This window comes from Orussus abietinus, unplaced genomic scaffold (assembly GCF_000612105.2).
Source record: "Orussus abietinus isolate OABI.00-Male unplaced genomic scaffold, Oabi_2.0 scaffold18, whole genome shotgun sequence".
NCBI lineage: Eukaryota > Metazoa > Arthropoda > Insecta > Hymenoptera > Orussidae > Orussus > Orussus abietinus.
This window is the reverse complement of record NW_019396011.1, coordinates 560,134-584,970: the sequence shown is the minus strand read 5'-3', so window position 1 is coordinate 584,970 and position 24,837 is coordinate 560,134. Positions and strand designations below refer to the sequence as shown.

The window sequence follows — 24,837 nt, the reverse complement described above, 5'->3', positions numbered from 1 at the left end:
TAAACCCCGCCTCTCGCGAATACGCGGATGCTGCCGCTGGTCCACCGGCAATCATTGCTCGGCTCGGGCTTTATAATAATTTCCTGGCAATTAACGTTTAATGCACAATTTAGAAGTCCGTAATTATGAGCGGAATGGCTCCAATTTCGCCCCGGTCCCGAAATTAAAGGGAAATTAAAACGCGCCGGTTCAATCCTCTTCGGCGGGCCGCACGTGCGTGCTTCCGCTTAATAGAAATATGTTGTTTAATTGGGTCACTGCCTGGCCGGGAAATCTCGGGATTTTCCTTTGGGACCATCGGGAACGCTACGGAAAAATCGAGCCGACGAGATCCGGTGGTCCAGACTGGCGGGTACGATAATTAAAATTCCGCTCTCTCTCTCTCTCGCGAAACTTCGATTCGCCTGAGAAATTCGCGATTTTCCTCATGTCACCCTGACGTGCGACATTTTCCGAAATTCTCTCTCTTAACGGTCTGGCCTGAACCGATAGAAAGTGATAATGAGGATAGGTCTCTTCCGAAACCGCGCGGCAAAAGGCCCGGGAAACTCGATTTCCTCAGTTTCGCCCCTACTTTCGAAGTTCCCCTAAATCCCTTCAACTCAAATTCGAGTTTCCCAAGAGCGATCACTTATCGCGAAACGTGGGAAAACCCGTACGATAACGCTCCTCGGCATTTAGTTCATTTCCAGAGGTGGGTCCCGTCGAATCCGGTCGATTATAATCAATTTTTCCGGAAAAATCCTCTCCCTTCGCGACGATACGAGATATCGGGCCTTTTCGAGAGAACCTCGGAAATTGGTATCGCGCGATCCGGTCGATTTAATCCGGAGGAAAATAAAATCGAGGGGGGAGATTTTTTTCCTTTTCCGCGTCTCTTGGTCAGTCCAGGATGGCTCGTGAAAAATCTTTAGGGAGCACCTCGGCGGCGGGGCATTTGTCACTTGGCGGGGATTAGAGGGTGCGATTTCGTTTTTCTAGTGGCGGCCAACTCGCGCCGAGTGCGGAAAATTGCGAGCGGAACCGCCGCGGCCGGAAGAGCTTCCCCCGCGTTTTAAAGCCCGAGCAATTCCGCACTCGAACGTGCAAGTGCATCGTTACGGGTCACCTAGAAAGACTCCGGAGTCGCTTTCGGTCCCGTCCAGGAGCCAAGAAACTCTCGACGCGTTGGTTTACGGGCCGATTTTCCTCCCCCTAAGCTGCGAGGCAGCCGATACGTGTCCTTTTCCAGGATTAAACGTGCAGAAAATTTCAGGTTACCTCCTTATTTTCCTTTTTAAACGGCCATTTTGGCGCCCTATAACCGAGGGGACGTCGTACATCGGCAAGAAAATAATGGCGCTTTTTACTCTCCTCCACGTTGCTGGGCGGACGATACGTGTCCTTTCTGATCATTTCAAATTTTTATCTCCCTCGTAACGACCCCTTACTGCCTTGGAATTTCTCTCTTCACCACCCTCTGTCTCTCAGGACGTCCCGATAAATCCCTTTTTAAAATAACTCGGGTCGCTTTTCCGGCAGTACCGAGCGGCGCGCGTCCTCCGTATCCTCCGGGAAGGACTCCCGGAAAATTTGAGCCTCAATTTATTTTTCCTCCCCAACTCCGCTTTCATCCTCTAACGGGTGTAGAGATAGTCGTTATCGATCCGGACACGAGACAACCGAGAGGTTTCGAGAGAAGGCCTTCCTCGTCGACGCGTCCACGTCATCCGAGAGGAACGCGAAACGTGCGCCACTTTGTCCGCGTTACGTTCCGGGTGACTCCGCGACCTCGGGCACATCCACGGGTATGTAAGGTACATACCGTATATACGTACATATTTATACACACAGGACACTCGCGGAGGTATATACGTACCTAACTCGCGGAGCATCGTGTCGCTCTAATCCAATCGGTTGTCCTTCGTCGCGAATCCGGCACTTTCCATTGGCCTTGGATGGATATCCACGGGATATCCTGGACTCGGATCGGACAAAGTAACCGGAGAAACGATCCGGTCTTCCCTCATCCTCCTTTTACTCCGATCGTCTAGGAGAACGCCCGAACCGGTCGAGATTACAATTCGATACTCACCTTGAAATTTCCAATTTTCCCTCCACCTTAGGAATCCTCGCCTAGAACTCGCTGGACTATCCTTTTACCTCGACGTTCGGAATTTTCATTCCGTAGTCCAGTTGCTCGATCCCGATACGCGGGATTTACGTTTCGAGAGCTGGATCCTGTAACATCGATGGCTCAGATTTTTTTTTTATTATGTATAATCTTGGATTTGGACTCGCGGATGTTTTATTCCTCTCGATACTTGGAGTGTTCATCCCGACGTGTCGAGTGTTTCCTCCCGATTGGATTCCTTTACGTCGACTTTTCAACTTCTCCGGGTTATTCCACTTCGTTCTATTAGATCGAGGAACTTATTACTGTAAAATCCAATTTCATTCGATTTTATGGAATTTCTCCGGATTTCGCGCCGGAACGATAAGGCTCGTCTCCTGGAGCTGGATCACCCCCTAACTTGCCTTATCAACCCTTACTCCAAATAACTGTTTAGCCACCGCGGATTAAGGGTGGTCCTCGGCCAATTTCTCTCCCCCTCTTCGGGCACTGTCAACAGACGTGCTCCGAAATCGCGAATTAAGATTATTAACCGGCTCCCGTGGTGCTCTCCGCGGAATCAGCTGATACGCCGCTTTCGGGGCCGACCGGACCGGTGTTTGCGGAATAATTGATCGATCACCTGTCTTCGGCACGGTCGAGTCCGCAAGGTTGGTCGGATTCACGGTCGAGGAAACCCGACGACGTGGCTTTCGGTTATCCGTTCGGTAATCGCGAGCCGTTCCTCCTGTGACCTCGCCGCTGATAATGGGATTCCACGTCGAGGGGATCGAGGACTCTTCGGGGACAGAAGTGTGCGCTGGGAATTGTCTCAAGGTCGAGAATGTGTGGAAATGGGGAGAGAGAGAGAGAGAGAGAGATGGGAGATGTCGGAGTGCTCTGGGTGCGGGATTTTGCGGATTTGATAAGAGCGGAGGAAAGTGATTATCGAGGATCTCTTCTAACTGGAGGCGTCAGGTGAACGTCGACTCATGATCTAGGAAATGAGTGAAATATGCCGAAACTAGATTTAACGTCTTATTAAAGTGTCTCATATACTTATGTATACTAAACAATTAAAATATTAATAATACTTTTCTCTGATTATGGAGGCTCGATTTTCTGGTTTCGCGCGCCGTTCTTTCAGGACTCGATCGCAGTCGGAATACCTGTTGGCGTGCGGGACTCGCATTAACGATCCGTTTTACTTTATTTCCGCGCTTTTAGGCAAACCAGAAGATTTATGAGTCCCGGTCGAACGATGCGCGCACGTGACTAAGGATTTTTGAGCGATTCCCCCTAGCCTGGAGCAGACGTTCCAAATTGATGAAAGCTCGTTGATTAATCGAGGGAACTATCGACCGGGACGAGTGATCGAGTTCGCGGGAGATCGTTCCGAAAGAACGGGATGAAAAATATCGCCGGTCTAAAAGTGACTGCCAACGAGAAACGCCGAAAATCGACGACTAACCCCCGACGAAAGAGCGTCTTAACACGAGAGATTTTCTACTGTATCAAAATGAGGTAGATTGGAAAATTCCACTCTAACAAAATAAAATGAGAAAAAAAAAAGTCCTATCGCCTGATCGGTTCGTTTTATATGGATTATGGGAACACGGGTAGAGAGCTTTCGATCGACGAAACGATGGGGTGCATTCCTCTCGTTTTTAGGCACAGCCCGATGCACCCTCGCCCAATCAATACTTTGGCAAATGACGAGCCCTTGTTCGGCATTCGTGTCCGAAATCGAATGCGCTCGTGTTAACACGGGGTGAGTCGAGGGTGGAGGCGGCGTCATAATTGACGGAATTGACCATTTCAGAAGGCTCGAATTCGCTTTGTCAGGATTTAAAACCACCTCGCATAGCGTCAAGGTGATATGAAAGGGTCATGTATATATATATGGAACGTCGAAATAATGATAAAGCATTCCCCCGAATCATTTGAAATTTCAGCACGTGATTTTGACGTTTTGTACATATAGAATGACCATTTCGTATCACCTTAAGGGAAACGTCATGGAAGCTAAATGAACTATCGGAGTGTCATCGAGGGTGCCCTTTGCACGTTAAAGGGGTGAAACAGCCCGCGAGTCCATTTAAAGTGCGTGTAACATACAATTCAACTCGACGTGACACAGTTTTCCGGGACGAACGGCCCGTTGGATGGGAATTTTTGTTCCTGTTTTCCCGCTTTCCCGGTTTTCCTTTTTTACCCGTCCCGGACGCAGGGGTTGACGCGCGTCCCCGTAATTGACGGAATTTACCATTTTCGGACCTCCTCTACCCCGGATTTTAAAGCGCCCTTTTCACGTCACATTACGCGAGATGCGAAAAATAAATGGACCCCTTCGACTCTATCGGAATATTATCGGGGACGTGCCCTTTGCACGTCGAGGTTCCAGGGGTGGAACGACGAATCCGTTAAAGTGCATGTATCGCACGGTGCACCCCTTGGCACGGTTTTCCCGACTCGGGAACGATACCCCGACGGAGGGGAATTTTTTTTCCCCATTTTCCTCCCCCGGGTGAAGTCGAGGAACGGTTTTCTTTGCACGGACGAGAGAGAGAGGGGGTGTCGGGGATAAAATTACCGAAGACAGCGGGGTATGAAGTGGGCCGCGGAAAAGAAGGGCGAGACCCCCTGAAGGGGGTGCGTAGGGACAGGGGATGAAAGTTGGCCAACTAATTTAATTAGCCAGGCGTTTCGTGCGACGCGAATTACGCTGGCCCCGCGAGTCTCCTTAGGATGTATGAACTTTTGCTTGGCGGCCTCCCGGGGCGAAGTTTTTACCCCTCGCGAAAGGGGCGAATTTTCATGCATTTGTAAAAGAAAAAGCAAAACGAAACGAAACAATTACAAGGCCGGACCCTCGTTTCTAATTGTTCCCACTTTATTATTTTTCCCCCAGCTTGTTTTGTTCTCTCGAGTATTTCTACGCGACGTTCGAGGTCGCGAAGGAATCGTTGAAAATTTCCCGAGCCGATTATAATACCACGGTGGAATAATCCAACGGAGTTCGGAATTTACGGGGACGAGCCGCTGCTAATAGACTGCAGGGTAAACCCCCGGGCGGATGCACTTTTGCATCGCGCAGCCCCCGGCGGAATTTGCGTTCCTGATATACAAGAGGGGGATGTGATACGAGGGCGCAGGAGTAAAAGGATGCCCCGCTGACGCGGAGGAAACTAAGGGGAAGATAATACTCGAGAAGAGCTGCGAGCCAAGGAGCAGACGAGGCGGACCTCCTTTTTTTTTTTTTCTTTCCCATCTTCGGGGGTAGGTGAAATCGCCTCCCGATTTTTCAACCCCCGCCGGACATCCCGGCAATAAATATGAAAATCCGCGGACCAGGCGTAGATATTCGCGCCCCCTCTCGGCCAATCGCGAGCCGGACACGACGTTCGCATTTTTACGGCGGGGCGACGAATCCGGAAATTCGCCCCAAAAAAAGCGGAACAAAAAAAAGTGTGCACCCTTCCGAGGGGGTGCACTCACGTATATGCATACGTATTTATATTCGGAAAAATTCCCGATGCACGGCGCGTTTCGCAGCCCGGCCCGTGATTTCCCGGTTCGGGGTAATTCTCCCTGCCCCCCCCCTTTGTCGTTCGGCTCCATTTTTCTCCCCCCGATTTTTCAACCCCCGGGTTTTATACGGGGACGACCCCGCGAGCGAAGGCGTTTGATTAAAACGTGTCGCGCGTTTTGTCCGGCGATCGTCGACTACGGGGGCTGCTGCAATTTATCGAAATTGGATCTGTGAGGGAAAAAAGGGAGGAAAACTACCCCCCCGGAGGGGTGGGAGAAGGTTCAATGGGCCAGGTCCACGTAAAGCCGGATCGGGAGACGGCGCATCTCCATCCCCTGGGATGCGGCTATTTATTCCCGCGATCCTGCGAAGGACCTCTCGTTACTCTCTCGGGGACCGATTCCTCCTGGATTCCTGAAAAATGCTCGCGACTCGCGATAAAAAATCGAGTACTCCGGGAAATGGAGACGTATCCTTCTCCCCTTACCCTCTCGGAGGCGTCGTAGAACCCAGAAGGGCCCGAATAAAATATCCGTATCTCGACGCCTCCTAAATGAAACGCAGAATTACCAAGTCCTACGACAGGATCCCTCGGGATGTATAAAACCGGGGATGACCGGTCGCGATCGATCGATCGGACGGAATCGATGGCTACGTTTAATTACGTTACGTTACCTTAAGGATTTATTCCTCGAGCTAGTATATTCGATAAGTATTTTGTATCCTTATTTGTATACGCGGGATATATCCATCCCGATTAACCGGGGGGTCCTGTAACTCGTAACCGGACGGCGAGTTACGCGGAAACGTTATTTCGTCGGGATAAAATGGCGAACTCCCCGGGAAAACGGGGGAGTTTCCGAAGTTAAACGCGAGCAAAGCGCGTTAGGGGACCCACCCCCGGAATTCGCGACACTTTTATTTATTCCTTCCCAGGGACACGAATATACATATATACACACACGGCGGGTCTCTTTAAATTAAATCGGCGAAAGTTTCGGAGAGGAGGGATAAAAGGAAGAGGAGCCTTGGGGGTGGAAGTGCTCGTTTTCGCCCTGGACATCCCCGACCCCCCGCGAGCCGTTCGAACCTCCAATTAAACCGCGTCCGGACAAATTACCGGCGGTTCGGGACCAAATGCCGAGAAGTTCGAGGGGGGTCCCGGAATTCCTTGGGGCAAATCGACGATCCCGAATCCCGAGGGTGGAGCTGACGTCGGGGTGCAAACGATGACGAAGCCGTAAAGGTACGCGACCACGGCTTCCACCTCGCGGCGGGATTTCTCGCTTAAACCGGGGCTTAGGTGAAGCTCCAACTTGCACCTTAACTCCTCTTTCCATATCCGTCACCCCCGCGAGGGGGTGGAAACGGGAGGCGGAAGTCGCGATTCCTGGATCGGAGCTCCGAGTTCGGCAAATTCTCCGGGAATTTCGGCGCACCTGTCGCGGAGACCGTCGAGGGTGGGACCGAGATTTTGGGACCGGAAGTGAACTCGATTCTCGAATGTTTCAGGGTCTGGACCATGAGGCTGGTCAGGGACGGCAACCTCTTCTCCAAGGACGCCGTCTTCGAGGGCAGCAACGGGAACATCCCCTTCGACACTTCTCGCTCGTACACCGGCACCGTTCTTGGTGAGTACTCTTCCTCTGATTTTTAAGCCGGGACTGGACCCCCTCAAAATGGCGAACTTCCGCCCTTAAATCCCGCGGTTAAGTCCCTTTCGTAATTTATGACGAATTTTTATGCGTAACCAATGACGCGAAATTCTTAAGGGGCCATTCGAAGACCGCGATTCTTCCCCCAGTTAATTTCGTTAAGGGGCTCGACGAATGATTGCAAGGGACCTGGGACCCCTCCTCCTGGAAAAGCGTCCCCCATCATTTAAGGGGGCTTCGATTTATCGACGGTCGATCCTCGGTCGAAGGCGCCGCTCCCGGTATTTGTGTAAGGGAAATTGCGAGTCGTTAGGAATAATTTATTTACCGTCTCCGGGGGTGGGCCCCGGGTGCACCCCTCGTACATAGGTATCCATGTACGCCGCGAAATGACAGGAGCGTAGATTTTCCGCTCGACTCGGCGTCGTAAAAGTTTTTAATCCGCTTTACCGCCCACCCCTCTCTCGCCCCGATAGGAGTCTTCCTTGTCGAAGTCGACTCGTCCACTATCGACCCGATATCCACGTGGAAATTAAATCGGAGAGGATACTTTCTTTCATTTTCTTTACGTGTTTTTTTTTTTTTTCCCCTCGAAAATTCCGGGTTAGGGGGCGGTGTTATCACCGGTGGCTCGCCGATATCAGGAACCGCGGGGTTGCTGATATTGCGGGGCTAGAATCCAGGCTGCGAGAGCATTGCAGAGGGGATTATAGTCTGCCGCCTCCTTTGTGGCTTGTATGCACGCATAAGGGCGTTGCATTATCACACCAGGTGTTCGAGCCACGTTTACCACCGGAATGTCGTATAACGTGCCCCCGAAGTTGGGGGTGGCTAGCGCCTCCTCTCTTCCTCGCCCCGTTTACCAATTGCACCCCATTCCGTGCCGACCAGAGATGCACCGAATTACTTGGCAAATTTAATTTCTGCGCGTGTGCATCTCACCTCCGAAGGAAATAATCGCGAAAAATTCTGTGGACGGTTCGTCGAGGTCGCCGTTTTCCTTTTCCACCCCCTCCCTGGGAATTGACAAACGGGACGCGAGTTAACGTTGACTCCGCCACCTGAAGAAGTTCCTTTTTCCGTCCCGGCGTCTTAAAGTTTCGACTCGCGAGGTATGTCGACAAACTCGAGGGAAGTGGGGCTTTTGAGCGTCCCAGGGTTATTTGCATAATCGGGGCGCGGGGGTGGACATAGGGGGCGAGACGTTCCTCGTTCCTCCTTCCGCGAATTCATCCCCACGGGAACCGGGAGCGAATTGTGGCTTCCCTGAAAAGATTAGGGGAAAGATGTTAAACGAGGAAAAAAATCATTTAGAAAATAGGGAAAGGGCATTTACCCTCGTCGGGGGAGGAATTTCGACGTCGCACCCCGTCGGGGTGGCTCCACTATGGAGGGAGATTTCCGCGCGTGCTAATCTCGCGCGAATCGAACCGAGAGAGGTTAAATACTGTAAGAGCTTCACGGTGAATTACGCAATTAGTTAATGCCGAGGGTTGGAGGGGTGGGCGAGACTTTATGCAAACTGCCCCGTATAGGAGACCTCGACCCCATCGCGGGGGGCATCTGGATGTAACGTGTTCCTGGCTGGAAAATAGGGCTTGCGCTTAACTCCGCAAGCTTCATTAAGCACCGGGCACAGGGGTGCCTCCCCTGTTCCATAGGACGAGGGGTCGCACCCTACTCTGCACTCTCCGTGGAAATTTCGGAATTTCGGAATTTTACAATTTTTTTTTTCTATTGCTTTTTTTTTTCCCTCCTTTCTTTCAAGGGGACGAAACCACCCCTCGATGTCGACCGGCTATTAGAGCAGCACCGAGCTTTCTGCGCCGACCTTGCACTTGCACCAGTTTCGCTTTTAAGGCTTTCTCGTTGCATCACCGAAGTCTGGCCGAGCTTTGTAGGTTAACAAAGGCATCGAGTAATTGAAAATCACGGAAAATCACAAAATCACAAAAAAAAAATGTATTTATCCCGGACAGAATTAGAAATTTTTTTTTTTCAAAAATTGAAATTTCGTGAGTTTCAAGACCTTTGTTAAGAAGTCACTAATCACGTGTCAGTGTTTCAAATAATTCGGTGCACCCTGTTTGGAGGGCAGTTTTATCAATATTTTGACGTTTCATGGAATGACCCTTTCGTACCACCTCGTGGATGGGAATTTTTCGGGATTTAGGAGGGAATCGAAATCCGAGAGGAATGTTCCCGGTTTCCCCAGGAACCTTCGGGGACACCCGGTAGAATCGGTGCGTGGGCTTCGGTTTTCCATTGGCCGCGAATCGCATTGTCGTCGCCTGGAGTCCTGCCAGGTTCGGGGCTGGTCCGGTCGAGTCGGCCCGAAAGAGGGACGGCTCTCGACCGCGTATATTCAGGTGCACCTAGGTGCATCAATACGTGCACGTGCATACGCGAACGTGCATCCCGTACCCGCAAAGACCGTCCAGACGCGCGTACATGCTCGACTTCCCCGTAACGAGATCCCGAGGGACTCCAGAAATTCCCGATCTCCCTCTCCGCCCCGGGAATTATTTCTATAATATCGTATATCTTCGTTTCGTGCACATACTTTTTTTTATCCAGGGGTGCATTCGGGTGCGAGCACCTGGGGGTTGCCGCCCTTAGGATGCACTCGATTCCACCGCGTCTTCGATTCGTCTCCCTGATACACGGGGTGGGGGTGGTCGGGGACGGGGGTAGTTCTCCCCGAGTTCGTGAACAGAGAGACGCGCCGGAGTTGTAGACTCGCCGGGAGCCAGTTTAAAACTTTGGGAGGCAGGGGGTGGATTTCGAGGGTGTGTCGCGCCCGCGGGCCCTTTTGGGGGAATGGGTGGTGGGGGTGATCCAGTTGCCCCGAACTTGGGGGAGCCTTCCCGAGACACCTGCACGGGACGGGCGTCCCGATTCTCCCCTCATCGCCTGGAGGAAAGGGTTCAAGCGACGCCGAATTTTCCCGAATCACGTCCTCCCTCGGGAACTCCCGAATCTTGCCAAAAAATCCCGCCCGGGGACATCGAGACCGCTGCACCGAGGGAAAAAAAAAAAAAACGAAATTCATTGAACCAAAGAAATTTTTCGATATAATTTCGAGGATAATCATTTGACTCAAATCAATTGTCACGATTCCGAATAAACGTTGCCCCCGATTTATTCCAGGGTTGAGATGAATAATTATTCTTTGAATTAGGGGGATGCATATCCTCGGTACCGGGTCGAAGAAATATCTCCCTGTTTCGGTGAGGTTGTTTCCCCGATGTAGTAAATACCAGGAAATGGAGTCGCGGGGTGTGGATGATTTCCACAGGGGCGAGCCAAAAATTTTCTTCGGGGACCCGGGGACACCGAATTCCGTTCTAAAAACGGGGCGAGGACGCGAGTAAATGGCGGGAAAGGGGATCCTCAGGGAGCGGGGTTCGCGTCCCGGAAGGTTGAGTAGCTCGGTGAACCGTGGCGGCTCCTGCTGGCTGCCCGCCAACTCATCTCGACATTCATAACCGCGGCTTTTGCGAAGGCAGGACCTCCTCCAGGATGGGGGGTGGAGGAGCGACCCGGAACCGAGAACAACCCAGGATCCGGACCCGCGACGTCCCGAATGGTCCTGAATAGGGTCCTGCCGGTCCCGGTGTCCCGAATGCGGTCCCGATCGCTCCTTATCACCCACTCTCCACCCTCTTTGGGCAAAGGGGGGTCGCGATTCACCCCTCGAGGTCGTTGACGCGCGAATTTTGATATGTCCCCCTTTCGACGTGCCCCTCCCAAGGCGGGGTGTCTGAAGTTCGGCATCGCAGGGGAGCCGAGGGGGGCCGAGGAAGTCTCCCCTTCAAAGGGTGCGGCACAAAGCCGGCATTCATGGCTTTCAGATGCCACCCCCGGTGGGCACGTCCCACCCCCAGACACGGATCCTCCCATCTCCGAATGGAATCGCGCGTATATCGCGATCCGATCCCCCCCAGGTGCACCGCGATGCACCCTCGATGCACTTCCGCCACCCCCAAGGGGCCTTGTTAGGGGTCGATCAGGGACCTCCAACTATTCCGGCGGCCATTTTGCCGGCTTATCGGAAGTCTCTGGAGGACTCGGTGGGAAAGTGGACACGTGAAAAATGGCGCCGGGGGGCAGGGGGCGAATCTAGGATGGGGGTGGGGCGCGACCTCGGACCGTAATGTATGTTAAAATGTGGAGTACCCTCGAGATTAAATAACCATGCCTGGGCTTGGAATAACCTCGGAAGGTTATTAATGCAGATGGATTCAGGCCCGGGGGTGGCGGGGGAAAAAACGCCCGAGAATGCATTAGCGAAGACGAGCGCGAGGGGTTGTCTCGCGGAGCGCCGGATAATTCATGAATTATCCACGGGAAAACCCTCTGCGAAAGGACCCCCTCCTCTCCTCTTCCCTCTTCGTGGCTTTCGCGTGAAAGGGTTGGACGCTCCTGGAAAAATTGTCACCGCGGATGCCGATCCTGGAATTAGTCCTCTAGACGCCTCGTCAGCAGGACCCCCCGGGAAGAGATTTCAATCTGCAAGTTAAATGGGTAGGCCCGACCTCCCTCGCTCCCTGTATAAGGGGTGGACTCTTCTGATTTTCTCTTACCGTGGAGACGTTCCTCCATCCCCGATGTCTGGAAAATCGGAAAATTAGGCGAGTCGCTCTTCAACGTTCGATTTTTGGCATTTTTCTTCTTTCAAGACCATTCTTCCGATTTTCAATTCAATTTTTCGTTCTTTCCTCAAAGTCCTTTCTTCGGCGTTTAATTCGCCAACCCTTGATCTTCAAGGCGAGGGTCCCACCCTGAGGAACCCGTGGTGGTCTATTACCGGAGGACGGATTTTTACGACTCGGGCCGTTTTTTACCAGCTTAAGCGAGGTCATTAGCGATCTCGAAGACAGGGGTTGGGATTAATTTCCGCCCGCTTCTCGGGTTTCGCCCGGGGTGGCGACTTTCCGGCCACTGGCCATCGCTAAGGGTGTCCTCTCTGCTCGTCTCGCGTTACCGGGGAGTTTTTTAATCAACTTCCCCCGAATTTCGGGAAAAACCCCCCGATACCCGGAAATCCGGCACGTCCATCGGACGATGATTTGCCCCGCGGCAATTAAATTTGATCCATCTGTGATACGCGAAACGAGGTGGGGGGTGGACGTGTCCATTTTTCCGCCGTTCGTGTCCATCAACCCCTGGGCGTTAACGACGCGGTATCTCCTTCTTTTTTTTTTTAAGGGAAATTTTCTACCACCATTAAGCGATAACGGGGGCGATGGCGGTTCCTTGATCGACTCCTTTTCGAGTGCCGCGAAGATTTCCGAGGGGGTGGCGACCACCCCCTCGGAAGTTCATTTCACGGGCTGGCGTAAATTATTTTCCTAGAAAATCGGGGAATCCTCTTTTTGTCCTCGACTAACGAGCGGAGAGTGTCGCCCTCCTTTTTTATCCCTCCAGTCACCGGGGAGGCTCTTTATTCTCGTTATACGCCGTTGCGTTCTTCCTATGGCGAGGTTTGCCCGAGTTCGTTAAAAAACGCGCATCGATCCCTCCTGAAAGCTGCTTCGCCGTTCTTGAGCCAATTAAACGTGTCGCATGTCGGGGTCGAATTTAATTGCGACAAGCAAGGTCGCGCCGACTTGCCCCCGAAGACGGTTCGACAAAACTCTTCCTCGAGTTCCCGAAGAGGGTGCGTCTCGTTGCACGATGTTCTCGAACCGGGAATAAAAATCGGGCATCCGTGTATTCTAAATATGTAAATAAAAATAGGAATACAGAGGTATCTCTTGTCGCATGCGTCTTCGGGGTGGCGCCCACCCCTGAAGACGACCGTGCTCGCCGGTTACTTGGTACGAAATATTGAGGACGAGGTTACGAAACGAGGAATAACGAGCTGCGGTCTCGTGTCTAGGATTTATCCTGCAACGGTCACGCGACATTGTCAAATAAAGTCTTGTCAACCAGCCCCCGATTTCCCGAGATCGCGTTAAACCCTGAAAGGAAAAACATCCCCAAAAAATTCCCTAAAAATGGAATAGGCCTCCGTTTCTTCCTCCTGGATACCTCTTTCTTTTCGACGCGGTAAAATTTCGGCAGATCAGAACTCGGGAAAATTCGTCCTTGCCGGGGAGATTACGCGTTTGCGTAATCACGCCATCGGGGGAGGCGGAAAACCCGCTCGTTTTTCCCCGGTTGAATAACCTCGTTCCTCGCATCTGCCACTCGGCGGGGCGATTCGAGGCAGATGCAAAGTATCAATCCACCGGCATCCCGGCGATGCGCGTTTCTGCTTCTGCGATTCCGCGAACTCTCCTTCGCCGGTAACGTCGTTCCCTGCATCTGTCGTGTTCCCTCTTCCCGTTCTTCCCCCTGGAAGGAGGGACACGAGGAATGTCAATCCCGCCTTTCGCCACTCGTGCGGGGACTTCCTCCTCGGAATACCTCGCGTCGATCTCTTCGAGTTGGGCTCTCTTGCTCTATAAGAAACACCGAAAAAGACGCTCTAAAAATCCGCGAACCGAAGTTCTTCAAAAGGACCCGCCGAAATAACGTCTCATTTCTCGTCTCGCAAAATCTCGCCGATTCGGTGTGTCGTCCTTTAAGAGACTTTTCGAATTTTCCAGGGTTACCTGGATTTCAGGGGATTTTTATTTCAAGCATTTCTCTGTATCTCGGTGACTCGGATATGCGGAGGGAATTCTTTTTTTTTTCAAATCAACCTTGATCCAATTCCAATCTTCTTTTCAAGTGTTTTGAGTGTTTTTCATTTTTTTTTATCCTTTCATTTCGGGGTCTCGACTAGGTAGATCGCAGTTTACAAGGGAATTTTTGCAAATCAAGGTGGATTGAATTTATCCCCCTTCGGTTTGAAAATTTCTTTTTTCCTTTTTCCTTCATATCGGACGGCTCTTGGATACGCGACCGATTTGGTGCATCTAGATTGAGCGGCAATACGGACCGGGATTATTCATCCCGGAATAGGGGAGTCGAAATTGCAGTTTAGTGACCCGGAACAGCTGATCCGCGTCATCCCCTTATTTACTCCCCTCGACCCCGAGATGCTGACCGGTCCAGGAGGGGTCCACGATAAGAGGCCTCATCTTTTTTCCGTCGATAGACCCGGATACGGAGACGCCCCTCGTCTACTCCAAAATTTGCCCTATTGCGCCAAGTAGCCCTATTGACTCGGGGATCGCCCTCGTCCCCTGATAAGACCTTATCGAAGAGATCACCTGGATCGCAAATTAGATTCCCGGTCCCTAGGTAAACGCTCCATGGGGACCTCGGGGCGAGAACTCGAGGGCGCGGTCTCTTATCTTACTTTTTAATCTTTTCCTCCATTTTTTTTATTTTTTTTTTATTTTTTTTTTTCGATGCCAGAGGTCGGGATAAATTCGCCGAGTCCGTGTTGAATTTCGCCGGTTCCCCCGGGAGTTCGGGGAGAGCGGGTCCCGAGTCCGCTCGAGTGGCGCCGAGCGAGAGGGAACCCGAGAGCACTCGACGGGTCTTGTCGATAAAAATTTATAACTGTGCGGCCCGCTCGAGCGTCGCGAAATTGGCTGTAGGAAGTGGTTCGCCGCGTTTTATTACGACGGCCCGTTATAGCGCGCGACGGTCCCTCTCTCGAAAGAGGAGGAGAAAGAGAAAGAGAGGATCGCGTGTCGCTCTCGTCTCGGGACAGTCGTCGTTGCGACCATCTCGCAAGACGAGGGAGCATTAATCTCCAATCTGGATGCCTCGAGATGCATCGTAGTTTCCTCCGGCCACGGGGATGCAGTTTTCCAGCCCCGGTGGAGGGATGCAGCCCTGGTTCTTCCGAGACTGGGGTTCCCCCAGGAAATCGGATTTTAACCCTTTAACCGCGGTAGAGATGAACCTGGACGGATACTCCAGACCGCGGAGTGCTAATATTTAATATGAATGCGATATTCATCCGTCGCTTTGAATACATGGGAATATGAAGGGGGCCACTATAGTTGCAGTTAAAGGGTTAACGCAAAGAAATCGTGGGGAAATCGGGGGAAATCACCGATGTCACGGTTGTAAGACCGACCGCCACTTTTGGTGCATCCTTTGGACGCATCCTTTTGAACCCTATATTCAGAGTTTTCTCCTGGAAATTCTGAGGCCAAGGGGAATCGCCTCGTTCCCGAATAAAGTCCGTGTCTGCACCTTCGGGACAAGTTCCAGGCGTTTTATAGGGCGGATCCTCCGGGCGCGGCTAAGGGCGAGCAGTCGGGCTCGTTTCGCGCGTTCGCGCGCGTCTCGCCCGGATTTACGTCGGAAAGTTTTTCCCTCGTCGAGGGAAACTTTTTTCATATCCAACCCGACGGGCCGGGCCTCGGGAAAAGGTGTCTCTCGTCGCGCTTTCAGGACGGAGGGCGAACCCGAGGAAGAGCCCCGAGAGAGCGCGGCGACCGAGTTGCCTCTTTAAGGATTGAGAGAGATTTTTCGCAAAAATTTCCAGAATTCGAACCCCTTCAATCGGCTGTCTCTTGGTACTCTTGGTACTCTTGGTACTCTTACTTGGTACTTTGGCGACCGTTCTGTCGGGATTTCGAGCTGGGTTGAATCCTCTTCCCCCTTTATCCCTTTTCATTTCGCGGACTCGCGCGCCAGGATCGCCGAGACAAAAGCGAACGGGATTTTTTATTGTGATACTTGGGATTGGATGTCGCTGGGAAAAATTAAATTGCCTATTTCTGTTATTGACTCGGGATGGATCGCGACTCGCCATCTGCTTCCTGCCCGAAAGGGCGACGGTCCCTCTCTCTCTCTACGTTCTCTCTATCGTTATATCGGCGAAAAAAGCGAGCGATTCATTCGACTCGACGCGAAATGTCCCGATCGGACATTTTTTCCTGACGGGTCTTCCGTCAGAATGAAAGGGAAAAAAGGAAACCTCTCCTGCATCCCCCGCGGTTACATCCGGGAATTTTGTTTCTCCTATAACCGGGTGCGGTAAAAAATCGATTTAAAAAAAGATTCAACGCGGTTAACGCTGAACGTAGACGCGAGGAAATATCGAGGGTCTATAAAGTTGGCGAAAAAAAAATGAGAGAGAGAAAAAATGTATCGTCCGCATTTACACGGCTGTATCCGGGAGCTTTCGGTTTTTCTCGTAACCAAGTACGGGGGAAATTTCGATTCGAAAAGAAAAACATCCGATGCAATTTACGCGGCATTTAGACGCGGCATAACGCTAGGTGAAGTCTCGAAGGTCTCGGAACTTCACGAGGATGAAGTCTCGAGACCGGCCGACACGAAGGGGCCAAATGAAATTAATTACTGTGCAACCTTCTTTGGAGTCGCTCTCTGGAGGAATCCGAGGACACGTAACGAGAGCCCGGCTCTCGAACTCGCTCGATGCACCCCTCGAGTTGCCCTGCACCTCTTTCAGGGCCTCCCCTTAAATTACCGGAAGCGGCGCAGAATCCGGTCGGAATTTACCTCTCGGAGGATATCAAATTACAAAAGAATAGGAAAGCGAAGAAAAATAGAAGAATCGTTCAAGGTACCGTACTTGCCGCGGGGGAATTGAAATTCCCCCTGCCAGGGCATCGGGCGCTCGACCATATGCAAAACGCGAGTTTCAGGAAAAATATAAATTTCCCAAAAGGGGGAAGAGAAGAAATCGTCAAAGTCTCTCATTTCCCGAAGAACGCCTGCTTTTCAGAGAAAGAGGGTGGAAACTCTCACCCTGGCACCTCCACTGCAATCGGGGTGTCTCGATGCACCGATGCATCTCACGGTGCATCGGCCTTATGCGCGACGCGAACCTCGGGGAGAGTATCAACGTTTCGAAAAAGGGGGAATGGTGAAAAGGAATCGTTTGAAAGTCCCTTATTTACCGAACAATGCACCCTTTACCGAGGGTGCATCGGCGCGACCCGAGTGCCTTATGCAAAACGCGGAAGACGGGAAACGCGGCCGCGTGCCCTTTACAGGGGGCCACCAACCTCCCTTATTTGCAGGGGTGGTTTGCGAGCGTCAAAATGTAAACTCGCGAGGGACGTTTAAATCGGTGCACGTCTGCCTCAGGTATTTGCATTGGCGGGTATGAATAGTGCATGGCTCATCCCCGTGTGTACCGAGGCCGCGAATATACGCGTACATATGTACCTGCGTGTACCTGTATGTACCTACGTCGATACGTGTCAAAACCGTGGAACGTTTGCGAGGGTGCTCGGTCCGGAAACTGGCCGTTCCCTGAGGGGCCCCCCAAGACGACACTTCTTCGGCTTAAGGTGATACGAAAGGGTCATTCTATATATATCGGGAACATCGGCGGAAATTCGGAAATTGGAACGGCTAGAAATTTTGGAATAAGACAATGACGCGTCTTGGAGTGATTTTTCGCGATATGGTTATCGGGTTCCTGTCGCAAGGACATTTCAAATATTTTGCGAAGGGATTTTTCATTTACTCCGTTTTTCGTCGGCGTAGTTTGAGAGGATATCTAGGCGAAATCATGGTCGAGAGTTTCGAGGGTTTCCAGGTGCCTTAGAATTCCCGGGAAGGGTGGGAAGGGCGAGGCGAGGGAGCGGAAGAAAAAAGGAAAAGGGGTTTTCATGAATTTCCGAGAATACAGAGGGTACACCCTGCGCGCCGAGGCGAGGTTTCCTGGGGGATGCGAGGCTCCCGTACCGGGAATCTCCAGGAATCTCCGGGATGACTTTTCTCAGAGTCTCGGGACTCTCTCGAAATCCGGGAAACGACTTCATTTTTCCTCCTACTTCTATTTTCATTAAAGTTTCGACCAAGGAAAAGTCGCCGGGGACCGATTAGCCCCCCTTCACCCGAATTAAAGCACCCCTTGCGGGGGACTCCCGAGGGAAGACTCGCTCCGGGGCCTCTTTTCCGGGGAAAGCCGGGAAAACGATTCGTTTGATCTGCTCCGACGACCCGCGGCTCCTCGTGCACGCGACAGCCCGGTTATTCTCCCCGATCGCAGCTTCCCGAAGGAGCCGACCCCCCTTCCAGGACCCCGTTTCAGTGGCAATATCGGGACGCAATAAATCGCGCGGTTATGTCTTTGAGAAAGCTGCTGGCACGACCCCCGAGTTATTCCAGGAGACACCCCTGGAAAGGTAACTCCACCTTTTCCTCCGGCGAAGATCCCGCGGTTTCGTTTATAAAACGGCCTAAAAAAAAAAAAAAACAATCCCTCGGAAAAAGGGTCGTTCCTATTTTTTATTAACTTCAGAATTGTTCCCTTTGCCTATTCCAGAGAGTCTGGACGTGAAAAGAAATTTCTAAATATCTCAAACTTTTTTTTTTATCGCCCTCTCAGCAGTCGGTGCACCGCGGTGCATGCCGAGGCTGCAACGCGAGTCCTTCTAGCGGCGATTTTTCAGCCTCCCGGTAAGGGACCTCCCAAGGATCTTCGACTTTATATCCTTTTCAGGGCCGTCGGGAGATAACTTAGTCGCCTGTCAAGCCCGACTCCTGGGTCGGCCAAAGGGCACGATCTCTCCTTCGGGATTACCTCTTCCACAAAAAAATTAACAATCCCCCCAGTCTCCTTTATAGAGAGGGGAAAGAATTACGAGCGCACCCCAGAATTCGCAGTTTCGGATGTCCCACGGGTCGCGGGACATCGCTGGTCGCTCTTCAGGGTCGACTCCGCCTTTCGGATCTCAAGGATGATTTTCTCCATTTTATGGTCCTGTGCAAGGACGTCTGCAAACTGTTTCGCACCTCGCTCTCCCAAGGCGGCCGAACTGCATTTTTGCGTTCCCAAGCACTTCTTACGTATTTTAAGGATTTTCCCGAAATTTCCATTTCAATTTCTTCCGTCATTTCGAGAAGGTCTTCAGGGTCGTAATGATATGCAAATGATGTCCGTGCCCTGTGGAAGCGGTTTTATTTGCCGTCCGGCCCTTGGCATCTTTTCCGACGTCGTCGCTTTATGAGTCCCCATCCCGAGCACCCCCGGAAGGGGTAGTCACCCCCTGGGGGTATTTTGTAGCATGTAAGTCGCGGGGCACAGATTCCGCGGATCCTCGAGCTTTGTGTCCTTATCCGGTTTACGAGCACATATCTTTACGGCCCCCGTCGGCGGCTTTTTCACCCCCCGGGGGAAACCGCACCCCCGTATCGGTACACGGACACAGAAATGGCCCGTAAAAATTACCACGGCGTGCCGGGGCTGGGATTTACGGGAGACCCCGGGAAATCGGCGTTTCCCGGCCCGGAAATATCCTTCTCCGAAATGGTGGCCGCGAGTTTTTTCACCCCTGCCAAAATTCACGTTTTCGCGCCGGCCCGAAATTTCCGGGAGAATCGGCCGAATTTTTAACGCGTAATATCCTTCCGAAATGGCCGTCGCAAATTTTTCCACCCCTGCCCAAATTCGTATTTTCGCGCCGGCCCGAAATTTCCAGGAAAATCAGTTGACTTTTTTTTTTTCCGCCAAGAGTATCCTAACGAAATGGTTGCCGCGCATTTTCCACCCCTAGCCGAGTTCGCGTTTCGCTCCGTCGCGGAATTTACGGGAATATCGGCTGATTTTTGGACGCGACGTAACCCACGGGACCGTAAACGCCAGGAATTATATCGATTCGAAATATTCCCCGGGAATCCTATTTGAAAGCATCCCGTAAATGTGGGAAGCGGGGGTAAATAAATGCGTAAAAAAAAAAAACAGGCTGGCCTAAAAAAATTCGTTTTGCATTTCAAGTCGCAAAAAATCAGATCACGTATAATGCCCGTGTTTTCGAAATTCTCGCCTCGCGTTTTGCCAAGTCGAGGGTCGAAGTTCGAATTCAGGACCGACTCGCGCCAAGTTTTCACTTATATTAGAGGCATTCGCGAGGATTACTCGGCGAGCCCGGAAAGTATTCGTCCCCTGGGAAAATGGACGGGGTGCGATCGCGCGGAATGGCGCTAAGGGGTGGTTTTCACCCAAAGCCACTCGAGAAATAACCCGGAAAATACGAGGCCAACTTTCGGCGTTTATCTCCCGCGGCGTCGTTAAACCTTGCAGTCGTTTTAAAGTCGCGATTAAAAACCACCCCCGAGGAAAAACCCCTCAAAAGCCATCGGATTAATTCGGGGATTTTTTTAGATTTCTCTCGGTTTTGCACAAAATCGGGATAAAGGTAGTGAAGTATTGACGACGAGAGAAAGAAAGGGAGGGAAGAGACGGAGACGTGGGGAAAAGAAGAGAGAAAGAGATAGAGGGATGCGATTCGCGACGCGCAATTTTCTCGCACGACGGTTCCCTTCTTTTCCGCTCTCCCTCCTCCTGCCCCTCGTTTTCTCCCCCTTTCTGTCTCACTCTCCCTCTCCCCCGATATAAAGAAACGTCGCCAGGGAGTGTTTCGCCCCGCTTCGTTTTCTCGAAGGCAGGGAACGAGTGCCGCCATGAATGGCATTAATTGGAGTCAAAAGATACGGAGAGAGCACCCCTCGGCACAAGGGAGAGAGAAAGAAGGAAAGGGGGCGGGAGGGAGAGAGTCTGGAATAAAGTTTCCATTATTCCGGAGCCGAGCCGGAAGCCAAGTGCGCCAAGGGGTGGAGAACTTTGGCGGGAAAATCGACCACCCCCTTCCGTATTATTCCACCCCCCTGCGGGGGCGGGTCGTTTTCTCGTAATTAATCGATCTCGAGTGCGAGACGTCTCGCAAACAAGAAGTCCCTCGGATGTCCGACCCCACGTACTTTCCGGCGAAATTAATTCCACCCCCCATCCTCCCCGAAAAAAAGAAATTCCTGGCGAAATTTCTCATTACTCCCCCGATTCGTCCTAACAAATTTTTCTATGGTATGGCAATTTCCAACAGATTTCCACGTGATTTAGACTTTTAAAATCCATGATTTCCTGAGAGAATACCCCCTTGTCCCGTACCCTCTTCCACAAGGAAACTAAAAAAAAGGAGTTGAGATTAATTTCTCTCTCTTTTTTTTTTTTTTTTTCAATAAATAATTCCACCTTGCTCCTAATTCCTGGAATTGCTTAGCTTCTCAGCTTAGCTTCTCTCGTATGTACCCGAGCATACACACCCACGTATATATGTACATATGGAAACGCGTATACAGGAGCATATATGTACGTAGGGGGTTTGCTCGGCTCCCGGAGTACCCCGAGGATCCAGAATTTACGAGTACTCTGTAAATCTGTACCAGTCTGATTCCCGTGACCCCCCGCTAGGGCCGAAGAGGGGCGCGGGGTGCAGAGGGTTAACAGGGGAATCCCTCGGGATAAGACGAACGGATCCGGGAGCCCTCGGTCTCTATCTCCGGCCATCCCTCGAAAGATTTTCCGAAAGCCGTCTGTTTATCGAGGTTGATCCCATTACACGTGTCGGTTCTGCCCCGGATTTTTGTTCGGGACCCCCCGCAAATCTCGCCATTTTTCAAAATCTCAACGGCAAGAAACGCGGCCAAACTGCCCGTACGAATTTCCTTCTGCATTTCCCGAGGTGGAAATTAAAATCCCCGAAAAAATTCTCAACTCCCAATGAAATCTTTTTTTTTAAACCACACCTGAGATGAATTTTCGTCTCGTCTTATCATCGATACCTATCACCTCGTAATTAGGTCGATAAAGCCTTCTCGAGATTCCCTCCCGCGGGATGTACCCCTTCTCCCCCCGAAACTAATATCAATCTTCCGAAGTACGACAAGAAGTTCTTTGGGGGAGAGGAAGGGGGCACCTATATTGTCGGATAAAAGCACGTACTCGCGCTAAAAGCGCGCTAATGGCGTTTTCAAGTTGTCAGAACTTGCGGCGATGTGCCTAATTGTTGAATTATGCAGCAGGGGGTGGAGGAGGGGGCGATTACACGTATCTTAGGGGGTCGAAACGACTTGCGCGGGAAGTGCCCTTTGTAGGGGTACAATTATTGCCGTTTTATGGTAATCGATTGTCGTTATCGATTTCATCTGCCGGAGGGGCGAAAAGTTTGAGAATCGCGAGGGATCTTCGGGGTGTTCAAGTTCTAGGACGTCTTTTTCTGGAGGAGCCCCCCAGTCGGGGGCAAATGGCACGAGATTGCTCCCCTTAAACTTACGAAGTTGTTTTCCGAGTCGGCTGGCCGGGTAACCAGTTAATTTCCTAAAATATTAATTAAGTCGTCGCTGGTTAGTCGGAGTCGCGGACGGGCCGAAAGTTTTCGCATCTCCGGGCCGACTTCAGCCGTCGGGTTTCCATTCAGGGAGGATTAATTGCTCGGAGGTTAATCGACTCGACTGATGGATCGGTTGGAGGATAATTACTGAGAATGGATTGACAGATTGAACGGGGGGGACTTTTTTTTTTTCTTTCGGAGTAACCGAATAAATCGAAGGGGCGAATTTTGTATATTAATTAATAAATCGAGGCGGCAAGTTTTGCGAGTAGACGCGTTAATAGGGAATTTTGTTAATAAGCGAGCAAATCGAATTCATGGTTCCAGAGGACGAGAACGCCCTGGTGCAGGGCGTCGTCACCGAGGACGGGCTCTTCGACGGCACCGTGGTCACCAATCTCGAGGAGTACTACATCGAGCCGACCAGCAGGTACTTGTCGGAGAACGAGGACACGTCGCCGTTTTATCACACGATCGCCTATCGGGGGTCGGACGTCACCTCGCCCCCTCAGTCCCTCAGGTGCGCGAGCCAAGATCTGCACAGAGGTACTCTGGCCAGCTCCCTGAAAAGGTAAGTCGACCCGCACCTGTTCGAAAAAACGGAGTATCGAGAGCAAAAAATATGGACAACGTCAATTGTTTTCCCCGCAGCACGAAGAAATTCAACATCGACAACGACACCTCTCAGCCCTTCTACGAGCACCTGCTGGACAACGAGGTGCACCTGCACGGGGGCCTCTACTCCAACGAGGCGGTGACCAGGGCGAGCACCTCGAAAAACCTCGACGTGGACCACCTGGGCAGGTGAGGTATCTCCCAAGATTTCTCCTGAATTTTTTTTATCCCCCCTGGCTGAGGGGAAATATTTCGAAAAATTGGAAATTCTTCCCAGGCTGTACAGGGAGCGATTCGCGAGGCACCTGCACAAGCGGGCCACGGTGGACCCGAGGAAGACCACCTGTATGTTGTACCTGCAGGCCGACCACCAATTTTTCGCCAGGTACGGAACGGAGGAGGCCTGCATCGAGGTCATGACGAGGCACGTGCAGAGGGTCAACTCGATTTACAAGCACACGGGCAAGTACTTCTTACGAGTCTGTCAAATCCGCCACATTTATCCGGACGCTTTAGATTGGACGGAAAAGCTTGTATCTTTTTTTTTCTTTCCGCGAGACGATGCAGGATTTTTCCTCGCTTTTCTCGATCAGGTGTCGGGCACCCTTAGGCGGTCCCACCTCGTCCAGGCTCGCCTTTGGGGGTGAATTTCGAGCGGTTTAAATTGGAGAGCACTTCGAGGCAATTCGGTGGAATCCGAGTCGGGCCCTCCCCCCGAAGCTGAAATCGTAATAACTTGGAAAGTCAAAAGCAAAGGCCCACTCTCTTCGGGGGGTGGAGGCTCGCTCTTGAGGGGTGGATGCTGGAACGGCGGAGCGTAAAGGCTCGGTGGCTAATTAAAAATTACCCCCCTCCCTAGAAATCCCCTAGCCAACGATTTTCCATCAGCATCCTCTGGGAATTCTCGGCGTTCTTCGAGGCCCCCGCTTTGCGGAAATATTTCGACAGCTCGATTGTTCGCTTTCGAGGGGAGTCTGCTATTTATTTCAATTTTTAATTCATATTTTTTATCCAACTGGAATCGCGATTTTCGGAAGGAATGAGGGGGCGTTCGATTGAACCCCCTCCCCAAATGGGGACCAAAATGCCAATATTGACATACCGCTGTTCGACTCGTATATGCATATCGTCGCCAATATTGATAATTTCATGGCTGGATTTAATGGATCGGCTCGGGTTGCGAACAATATTACCGCATTAAATGCACTGTGTGGGGAGGGGAATTTTCGAATCATTTTCGGTGGAAAGGGGTTGAATGGAAATTCCTTCCAACATTTGTTGTATTAAATTTATCTGCGATAGTAATTTCTCTTTTTCACATTTTTTTTCCAGACTTTAATCAAGACGGCAGGCCAGACAATATCAGCTTCATGATCAAGCGAGTGAAGGTGCACAGCGGGGATGCTGTGCGGGACCCAAACTATCGATTTCCCGGGAATTACGGGGTGGAGAAGTACCTCGAGCTGTTTTCCGGTAAGAAATCCCTCCGAATATGACCGGCCATTAAAAGTTCTCCTACCTGAAAGTTCCTATAATTTACGGGACATATATCGGGCCGGAATCCATCGGGGAGGAAATAAAAGCAAGCGTTATTATTTCCACCCCCGGCACGTGATACGGCCGGAAATAATTCTCCGGGATGGGCATAATAAATTCAAAGCCGACTGCTCAAGTCGGCCATTTCGGCGATAACAGCCAAGGATTTAACGCTAATTCGAAGATCCAATAGCCGCTACTCACCATAAAAATATATATATAATATATGATAACACATTTGCAATATACAGAAAAAGAAAAGAAAAAACGCTCATTAATTTCCGGACGGTCCAATAAATTCAGTACACGGGTGCATGAATTTCCCTGCACGGTCTCGCAAATTTACAACGCGACGTCGTG

The 24,837-nt window shown here is 51.4% G+C and overlaps 1 protein-coding gene across 1 annotated transcript in view; it reads left to right on the top strand.

Moving 5' to 3' along the window:
* The window catches only part of LOC105700306 (disintegrin and metalloproteinase domain-containing protein 10), a 58,296-nt gene that overhangs the window by 19,533 nt on the left and 13,926 nt on the right, over positions 1–24,837 (top strand). Inside the window, exons 4-8 of the mRNA XM_012426021.2 lie at positions 7,137–7,255; positions 22,654–22,897; positions 22,978–23,130; positions 23,219–23,403; positions 24,274–24,414. Of these exons, the coding sequence (XP_012281444.1) occupies positions 7,137–7,255; positions 22,654–22,897; positions 22,978–23,130; positions 23,219–23,403; positions 24,274–24,414 (842 nt within the window). The remainder of the gene's footprint in view (positions 1–7,136; positions 7,256–22,653; positions 22,898–22,977; positions 23,131–23,218; positions 23,404–24,273; positions 24,415–24,837) is intronic.